The sequence below is a fragment of the Pipra filicauda genome, unplaced genomic scaffold (genome assembly GCF_003945595.2).
Source record: "Pipra filicauda isolate LSUMZ 115617 unplaced genomic scaffold, ASM394559v2 scaffold33_size4404698_pilon, whole genome shotgun sequence".
In the NCBI taxonomy this organism is placed as follows: Eukaryota; Metazoa; Chordata; class Aves; order Passeriformes; family Pipridae; genus Pipra; species Pipra filicauda.
In genome coordinates, this window is record NW_024104465.1 from 901,322 (window position 1) to 910,110 (window position 8,789).

The 8,789-nt window shown below is 48.8% G+C and overlaps 2 protein-coding genes across 2 annotated transcripts in view; one reads left to right on the forward strand and one right to left on the reverse strand.

Annotated features, from left to right (window-relative positions):
- Positions 1-237: 237 nt before the first annotated feature.
- On the reverse strand, positions 238-1,773 carry POP5 (POP5 homolog, ribonuclease P/MRP subunit). The gene is made up of 5 exons (XM_027714297.2): positions 1,716-1,773; positions 1,503-1,645; positions 1,281-1,430; positions 697-780; positions 238-518 (listed from the first exon to the last, which is right to left on the reverse strand). Exons 1-5 carry the CDS (start codon positions 1,733-1,735, stop codon positions 415-417), a joined length of 501 nt encoding a protein of 166 aa, XP_027570098.1. The 5' UTR covers positions 1,736-1,773; the 3' UTR covers positions 238-414.
- Positions 1,774-2,679: 906 nt separating this feature from the next.
- Positions 2,680-8,789, forward strand: part of LOC113984311 (calcium-binding protein 1) — a 72,493-nt gene continuing 66,383 nt past the window's right edge. Inside the window, exon 1 of the mRNA XM_039384128.1 lies at positions 2,680-2,977. The gene's annotated coding sequence lies outside the window, so the exon portion shown is untranslated. The remainder of the gene's footprint in view (positions 2,978-8,789) is intronic.

The following is an 8,789-nucleotide window of genomic DNA, read 5'->3' on the forward strand; positions in this document are numbered from 1 at the left end:
ACACAACTGGTGCTTTGCTGACTCAAAAAATGGATATCCTGTGGCTAACAGTGCACTGAAAGATAAGGTAAAATCCAGGTTAGTGCTTTTTTACTGAAGGAGAATAACTACATTCCTTGTCTGTGCCAACTGCCTAAAGCTCACTTCTACCTCAGCATGAAGACCACGTTGAGCTGCTACACTCCTTAGGAGCCCTGGTGGCCTGGACTCTTGGAGTGAAACAGGCAAGTGACCTACTTAAGGGAAACTGTATTTTATTTTTAAAAAACTTATTTAAGAACACTTGGAACAGGGAATGAAGTATAAATATGAACAGGTGCTCTTCCTGTGCCCTGCTTTGCTTAACACTGAAGATAACTGGTCACATCTCGATTACACAAGTTCAGGATGGAGGTGAACAGTAACAAGTGATGTTCAGTCTGTCTCTGTGCCATCATCATCCTCCTCATCTCCACTCTGAGACTGCTCTTCTGTAAGGGAACAGCTCAACAACGACTTCCGTATACACTGTCTTTCCTCTGCAATAAAGAAAGCAACAGAGGGTCATTACTTGGTCTCTTCACATACACTGGAATATCCTCCACTTCTAAAGAAAGAAACATTTCTCAGGCCAAGAATTCAGAAGTAGCCCAGCATATCCTACAAAATCCCCAGGAGTTGAGGCTGCATTTTAGTAAAGTGGCTGGAGGAACTCACCTTCATTTGTACAGTTTTGCAACAACATCAGCAGCTGTCTTCTGTTATACTGAATCAGAAATTTCTGACATGTTCTTATGGTACCTGTAGAAGTCACAAGAAAAACAGGTAACAATCTACACAACCAGTGTTTCAGAGCTGCTGGTGTATTTTCCAAAGAGCATTGTATCAAATGCCCCAGGAACCAATTTTGTTACTGCTGAGGAGGGGCTGTAGACTTCATTTCTGCACTGCTGAGTTTAAGTGGTGGAACAATAATTTCTAACATGCAGTGCCTATTAGTTCCCCAAGGGTTTTAATTTCCAGGATATAGAAGATACTATACTTTAAAAATATATTTTAAAAAGAAAACAATGTCATCTTGTATTTGCTGGTTTTGTGATAAATGTAACGAAGATTCAAGCAAAATTAACGAGGCTTTCAACAAAGACCTGCTGGTGCCTGTTTCTTATTTAGATCTGTGATGTGACACACGAGGTGTGTGACACCCGCAGCTGCACGAGGGGGTCCTGGCACGTACAACTGATCTCTGTCCTCCCCCCAAGCCCCACGGCCTGTCCCCCAGCCCCGGGGCAGCTCCTGACCTCCGACGTGCAGGGTGTTGAGGGCGCAGGGGTAGCGCTGGGCGCGGCTCTCCAGGTAGCGCACGAAGGGCAGCGCGGAGCACAGCAGCCGGTACGAGTCCTTGCGGCACCGCAGCAGCACCGTCCCGGTGTAGGCGTTCAGGTACTTCACTGCGGGGACACACACGCATCGGTGAGCCCGAGGAGCCCCGCACCCCCTGGGGCCCCTCGTCCCGCCCGTACCTGTGAAAGAGATGGAGCAGCAGGCCAGGCCGTAGTCGCCGTGCACCCGCCCGATGGCGTCCCTGACGGCGAGGCCCACGGCGCGGTCCTCGATGCACTGGCGGCAGCGCGGGTCGTCCGAGAGCACCTCGCACAGCACGTACCTGCGGACAGCGCGAGGTGAGCGGCGTGGGGCGACCCCGCACCCGGCCCGGCCCCCCCCACCCGCCTCACCTGTTCTTGAACCGAACCATGGCGGCGGTAGCGCGCGGCCCGGACGGACGGCCCGTCCGGCCAATGGGCGAGGCGCCTCTGTCCGCCTTAGCCAATCGCCGCTGCGCGAGGGCGGGACCAAGGGAAGGGCGTCCCCGCGCCGCGGTCCCGCCTCCCTTCACCGGCCGCGCGTGCGCAGTGGTGCCGCGAGCCGCCGGCCGGTCACGGAACCGCCGATCCACTTAATCGCGGAGTCGATTAAGTTGGAAAAGACCTCTCAGATCATGGGGTCCAACCTGTGACCCAACACCACCATGACAACTAGACCAAGGCAGTCAGTGCCACGTCCAGTCTTTCCTTAAACACTTCCAGGGACGATGACTCCACTACCTCCCTTCGCAGCCCGATCCAGTGTTTGATCACCCTTTCTGTGAAGAAATTCTTCCTAGTGTCCAGTTTGAACCTCCCCAGGTGCAACTTGAGGCTGTGTGCTCTCGTCCTGTCGTTAGTTGCCTGGGAGAAAACCCCGATCCCCACCTGGTTACAACCTCCTTTCAGGAGTTTAGAGAGTAGTAAGGTCTCCTCTGAGCCTCCCCTCCTCCAGGCTGAACACTCCCAGCTCCCTCAGCCGTTCCTCATAGGACATGCACTCCAGACCCTTCCCCTGCTCCGATGCTCTTCTCTGAACGCGCTCCATCCTTTAAATGTCCTTCCTGAGTTGAGGGGCCCAGAACCGGTCACAGCACTCGCCGTGCGGCCTCACCAGTGCCCAGCACAGAGAGACGATCCCTGCCCGGGCCCCGCTGCCCACCCAGCTCCCGGCACAGCCCGGTCCCGATGTCCCTTTGCCCCCCGGCCCCTCCCCGGGTCCCCCCACGCGTCCCCCTCCTGCCCCCGCCCTCCGCCAGGGGGCGCGCGCGGCGCGCGGGCCGCGTGAGGGGGCGGCTGAGGGGCCGCGGCCCCGCCGGGTTCGCTGAGGGTCCGAGCTTCGGCTTTAGCCCCTCTCGCTGCCTTGCACCGGCCCGCCCTGGCCGAGCCCGCCTTGTCTAGTGCGCCAAAGTGTGAATGAGGGAGACGGGACGTCTTCGTGTGACGGGAGCCGCAGGAGGTCCGAGGGAGGAGGACGGTCCGGTGCCGGTCACCCCCCGGCTGTGGGGTGGCTGCTGTGGGCCGGCACCTGCCCCCAGAGGGCTTTACCAAGAGTGTCCAGTTCCTCCCCAGTGCTCCTGAAAGGGCTCTGCTGCCTCAGAAAACTCCAGAGTTTGTAGCTCCTTGAGCTCCAGGTACGGGGGGCTTTGGGCACACGTGCTAAGTAATGAAAACAGCTGAGGGAATTGGGGAACAGAGCTACTTCTTGTTTCTGTCGTGGTTCCCAAAGCTGTGATCTGGGACGTGGTCTGAGGAAGCAGGGAATGCTCTTTGCAAAGATCTGGTACGAGAAGAAACTGGGGAGAGGGGAATGGGGGGGGGATAAGGGAAAAGGTGTGAGGTGGGAGAAGAGCTTCAGCGAGGTCCCTGGAGTCAGGTCACACGGGAGCGCTGAGGCACTATAGATTAAGTGGGAACTCATTGCTAATTCAGAGTGGAAACATCTTCTTTAATGACCTTCATTCCACACAAAGAAAACAGTGATAAACCCAGTGGAAATCCTGTCCTGTGTGATAAACTTCTGCCCTCTGAAATAGATGCCTGCGCTGCTGCTGTCTCCCTGTGGCTATTAACTCCTCTCTCCTTCACCTGTGATCCCATTTTCATGTTGTGCTCTTTTCTGAGAACTGCAGAATATGAGTTGAGTTGCCTGGGGAGAAGAAAGCACAAAGTCCAGTATGGACTTTCTAAGAGGCCTTTTCTCTTGGGCCACGATCAAAGGGACTGGGGGCAGTTTGTCAGTTTTGAAGCTAATGCAGATAGAAGCATTTTCTCCATGAGAGGACTGCATTGCATTGATCTTTGCCATATTGCTCTGTGTTTTAGTATCCAAAAGGGGATCTAGCTGTCATCTGTTCCACTTGTCAATACAATGAGCTCCTAGGTGATAAGCTAGTCTCACATTTTTGAACAGTATCAAAGTCCATAAAGATTCCCACTTACTTTCTTAGTGGAGTGAGATCCCAGCTTAGCCTTCCAGCATAGCTGACCAGGTATATTTGTCTGCTGCCCCGGTGTTTGTGGTGGCATCCCCCATCCTGCCCTCTGACAGGGCTCGGGTTGCCCTGTGGTGCTCAGGTTGCTTTTATCCATCCCTTCCCTTATTTCCTTCTTTTTGCAGAGGCACGCTGGGCTCTGACAAGCAGAGCATGTGAGTGCACTCTGCCCTGTAATCCAATAGGACATGTGCACTGTGCATGCTACAGGCTGGGCCCTGTGCATAGCACAGGCCTCTGTTTTCGGTCCAGAAGGCTGATTAGGAGAGACACGGTGCAGAGAGCAGTGTTGTAAGATAGCCTTGTCCTGCCTCATTTCACGTAGGATATTGCCTTTAGTTCCCTGTTGTTGGTTTGGGGGATGCACAGAGCAGACCTGAGCCACCACAGCTCCCTGTGCAGTCACTGCCTGTGTCAGTACAAGGTGTGTGAGTCCGATCAGACATCGTGGTGTGCTGAGCTGACAGCACAGGACTAAAAAGATTACAACATCTTGACTTTTTTTTTTTTCCCACCTCCTCACTCTCATCCTCTGCCAGCTCTGCTGTATTGATCCAGTGTCAGGGATACAAGAAACTGTTGCAAGGGATGGTGAGTTACACAGTCAAGGTGGGAAAGAACTGTCGCCTGAGAAAAGATCCGAGAGAGAAAAATCAGAAAATGCTTTTAAAATAGAAGTGTGGGTCAAGAGACCTGCCAAGTGAGAGGATGGATGTCTCTCCTGCAGACTTGGAGAGACAATGAGACTCAGGATATCTTATCAAATAGAGATTATGGAGAACAGAGCATGTGAGGACAGGGGGAAATAATGTGCACTGTCTATAGACGTTAGAGACAATTTGTAAAGCAGGTTGAGAACTTTGGATATAAGATTCCCTATCAGAATAAGTGTTCACCAATGATTGTCCAACAAAGTGGTGATGCTGGGGAGGTGCAAGACAAATACTGAGGTGTCGTTTTCCCAACTGCTGTTTGTTATGTGTGGTAGTGTGCCTGTGGAGGGGCTATTCCCAATCAGTCTGACATTTTACTGCAGACTTGAAGATCTAAACCTTCATTTTGGATTTACAGGCCATTCATAATCTCCAGATTGTGGGTTAGATTGCATTTGTATTGTATGGAGTTAATTGTGCTAATAATCTGTAATAGACATAATGCATATATCTTATTGTGTGCTGCCAGCTCTTGGAGTTTGTATGTATTTACTATAATTAAAACTAGCAGCAAATGTGTCCACTGTAAAAAACATATATTAGTGAATCCTTGCACTCTTTTTGGACATTTCCATACTGTAGATGAGGAAACTGAAGTACAGGTGGATTAAACAGTTTCTTCGTAGAAAATAACTGTCAGTCTGGAGATGCAGAGCAAGGACATTATGTGAGCAGAGAAAACCCGTGTATTAGCACATACTGTGTTGGAGTATAGGTCGTGCATGTTGCTCGTGCATAAAGTAGCCAAGTAATTACATTCTGCAGTAAAATTAGGATGCATTGATGCTCCATCCTTGTGATACCACTGTATGGCCAACACCATGATTTTTGCTTCCCCCTGGAAACACAGAACTGAATTTGCCATCAGGTGCAGTATTAGAGTTGAGGGTGACAACCACATTTTGTTCCACTGGATGCACATTGCATCCCCAGATAACCCCACAGCCGAAAATACAAAACAATCTGGCTAAAATTAAAACTGCTTCTTAAATCCTGTCTGATGTTGCCCGAAGCTTTTTGTTCAGTTTATCTTCACAAGGTCACTGAGACAGAAGAGTGCATTCTGTGAGCCTGCTGGCCTGGAGCCTTTCATGCAGATGCTTTCATTTAACATTTGGGACATTCTCCTTCTCCCTTTGGTCCCTTTTTACTCCCCCATTTTCCGTATCTCTCTACTCCTCCCGTTTGAGCTCAGGTTCCCTTGGATCAATACATGTAGGAATAAAAGCTATCCTTTTTTATCACCTTAACATGTAATCACCAGTCAGAGCTTTCTGGACACCCAAGCTGTCATGGGTCAGAGGCTGCTGGTCTGTCAGAGCTGCCACATGAGCTGCCACACGTGCTGCCTGCAGCACTGCCCTCATCTTTGCTGTCATCCTGCCACGTGGAGTAATTGTCTTGCAAAGCTGTGTGTTTGAAGCAAATTCTGCTTCTGCCTCTTTCAGTGCTTGCAGTGTGGTCTTGGACTACTTGTTTAGGATAAAAGTAGTAAATTCACATTTCTTTTTTTTTTTAATAGTCAAGAACAGGACGTTGCAGTTCAGATTAATAGGGACTGTGTGCTCTGAGAGACATCCCATGAGTTGTAAGGTGAGCTTCCATTAAGATATCAGAAATTGGAAGCTGCTTTGGAAGATTGAAGCCAAATTTTAAGATCTGATAAAGGGCACGAGTGTCTGTGAGTCTGGCACGTGCTGTCTGGCGTGAGCTCAGGATCAGGAGTCTCCTGTGCAGCGAAAACCAGCGTGAGAGAAGAGCAGTACAAAAAAGGTGATGTGCCAAGTGAGAAGCTGGCCCTAAAATTGTGAGCTTCGTTTTCACCAGCTCTACAACAGGAATGATTGCAAATACTTTACTCACAGATATATGTTAAAATTAGTAAACCGTCCACTTGGATGTTATTATTTATAAAATGTAGTAAAACTGCTTCTCTAAATGAGAGATCTGTAGGCAGCACACTTCATTTGCAGAAGGAAATGCTGCTGCAAGAAGGAAACAGCTGTTTCCAAACTAGTTAATTAAATTGAGGCAAGAACTAGAATATTAGTTCAGATAGTTCAGGATTCTTTTCTCTTTCCTTTCTGCATTAGGGAACACAGACTGAACTGCGGGCCACATAAGTTACTAAGTAGTCTGCTGTATAAACCCCCCATATTTAATAGCTCCTTAACAGGGATGTTAAGATGGATTAATTATTCTTTGTTCTGGTCTCTGAAGATAAAGAGTTATCACTATTAATTATGTATAATTGAAAAATTGCTTCTTTACAAAGAATCCAGTAGCATTAGGGAGATTTTAACTTCTTGCTACCTGTAGGGAGTCTTACAACATTCCATAATGTTATGGCAAAGGCTGCCATAAACTTAAGAGCGGCCTCAGCAAGTCTTACTCACTTTCCAGCCCACACTTGAAACCAGTATTTTCAGAGATAACAGATCTCAGAGCAGCTACAGAGGCAGGACTGGGTGTTTTGTTCTGTGCTGAATGACACTCAAACAGGAGGTACAGTTTGTGAGGCTTGTTGTCGCTGAGGATGGTGAGACTTTTTCTCAGTAAATTTCCAGAAACCTGTGGGAATAACCACAGTAAAACCAAAGGGAAAGTATTAGAAACCAACAAACAACAATAGCAACAACAACAACAACAAAGCAAACCCTTGAGTTTGCCTATCTGGGGAAGAAGCTTATTAAAAGAAGAAGTAACCAGTACATCTCCTGTGGGTTAGCACAGACAGCAATGGAGACTGTGTTGAGGTATTTGAATTTAGGTGAAAAAGAAAAATAAATTAGAATTTTTACAAGAGCAGAGCACTTTCAATTACATAAGGTTAGTGGATAGGTTTGCCTGAGACTTGGAATTCCTAACTGCCCCACTGATTTCTGTTGTCAAAATATGTAGGTTCATAGCTTCCTTTGATATCAGTATGAGTTGGGCACCTTCCCATGCATAAAAGTCAGACCCTTAATCTCTCCAGGCCTGAGGGTAACATTGGCAAAATGAGGATAATAACATTATCTGCTTCAAGGAGTGCTACAAATAAATTATTGAGTTATTATGCACTTAAATAATGTAATAACTGAGATAATATAAACTCTTGCGGCATAAACATATCCTACCTGAGTGACCTTCTCCACATATGACTTGGTGTGGAGGTCACTCTGAAACAGAAATGATGTGTCTAGTGTTGCTTGTCTTGCAGATCTTTGCTCTCTGCTTTTCCTTTCCCCCGAATTCCCATGAGCAGATTAAGCCAAGGCCCTATTTTACAGTAAGATGTGTCTGCTTATGTTGCCGCACACTGAATAATCCTTTCTCTACGCGGCTTTGGGTTTAACTCCAGCAGCCTGGAGCAGCACAGAACCAGAGCCTTCTGCAGAGCACTTGTCTCCCTAATGAGGGAGGCAATGAAAAACATTTTCCAGTGCATCCATCACTCAGTGCTGAGCCGAGTGGACAGGCATCCTGGAGCAGCCTTATATAATCCGTGCCTCTGCCTGGCCCCGGCTGGGCAGCGGCAGTGCGTGCAGGGGAGAAGGGGAGCTCTGCTGGAGCTGCTCGGTGGGGCACGGCCGGGGCTCCCCCTGGCAGCTGCAGGGTCTCGGCTTGTACCGGTGTCAGCTTGGTGCAGGCAGCGTGTCAGTCACTGCCTCGCTGGGGCACACGGGGCTCAACTCTGCCTGACCCGCTCTGACAGAGACCTCCCCACCCGTCTGTTCTTGCCTAGATCCGATGTTAGCTGCAGCGTCCCACAGCCCAGCACGGCAAGGGAAAGGCCCGTGAAAGCAGAGTAGGGTGCACTGTGTGTGAGCAGATTTGAAGGGGGAGAATCAAGAGCGCCTCTGTTTCTCTTGTGCTGACTGAGGATGCTCACAAAGACCAGTAAATGCAAACAGATTTCCAGAGGCGATGGTTGTTACAGATGAGAGAAGGCAAAAAGCACTGGAAGCATCTGACCTATTTTGGGAAGCTTGCTGGGGCTTTTTACTTTTATTTTGTTCAATTTTGTTTTTCAAAAGATATACTTGCACCTGAGTCAAAGAGAGTAAATATTTATCATTTTTTTAAACTATATGCACCATCAAGACAGAAGGAAACCAAAAAATAGCTTGCTGGATTTGCGAGGCTGTAGTCACCAGTCGCCCTGAGGGCACAGGGGTTTGAGCTGCACTTGAGATGCCTTTTGCCTGCTGCTGGTTGGTCCCAAGCTAAAGCTCCCGGTGATGCACATAACAACC

Coding starts and splice junctions, on each gene's coding strand:
- POP5 (XM_027714297.2), bottom strand. CDS start 1,735: ATGGTTCGGTTCAAGAACAG. Junction 1,646..1,715: donor ATGGTTCGGTTCAAGAACAG/GTGAGGCGGGTG, acceptor CGCTGTCCGCAG/GTACGTGCTGTGCGAGGTGC. Junction 781..1,280: donor CAACACCCTGCACGTCGGAG/GTCAGGAGCTGC, acceptor TGACTTCTACAG/GTACCATAAGAACATGTCAG.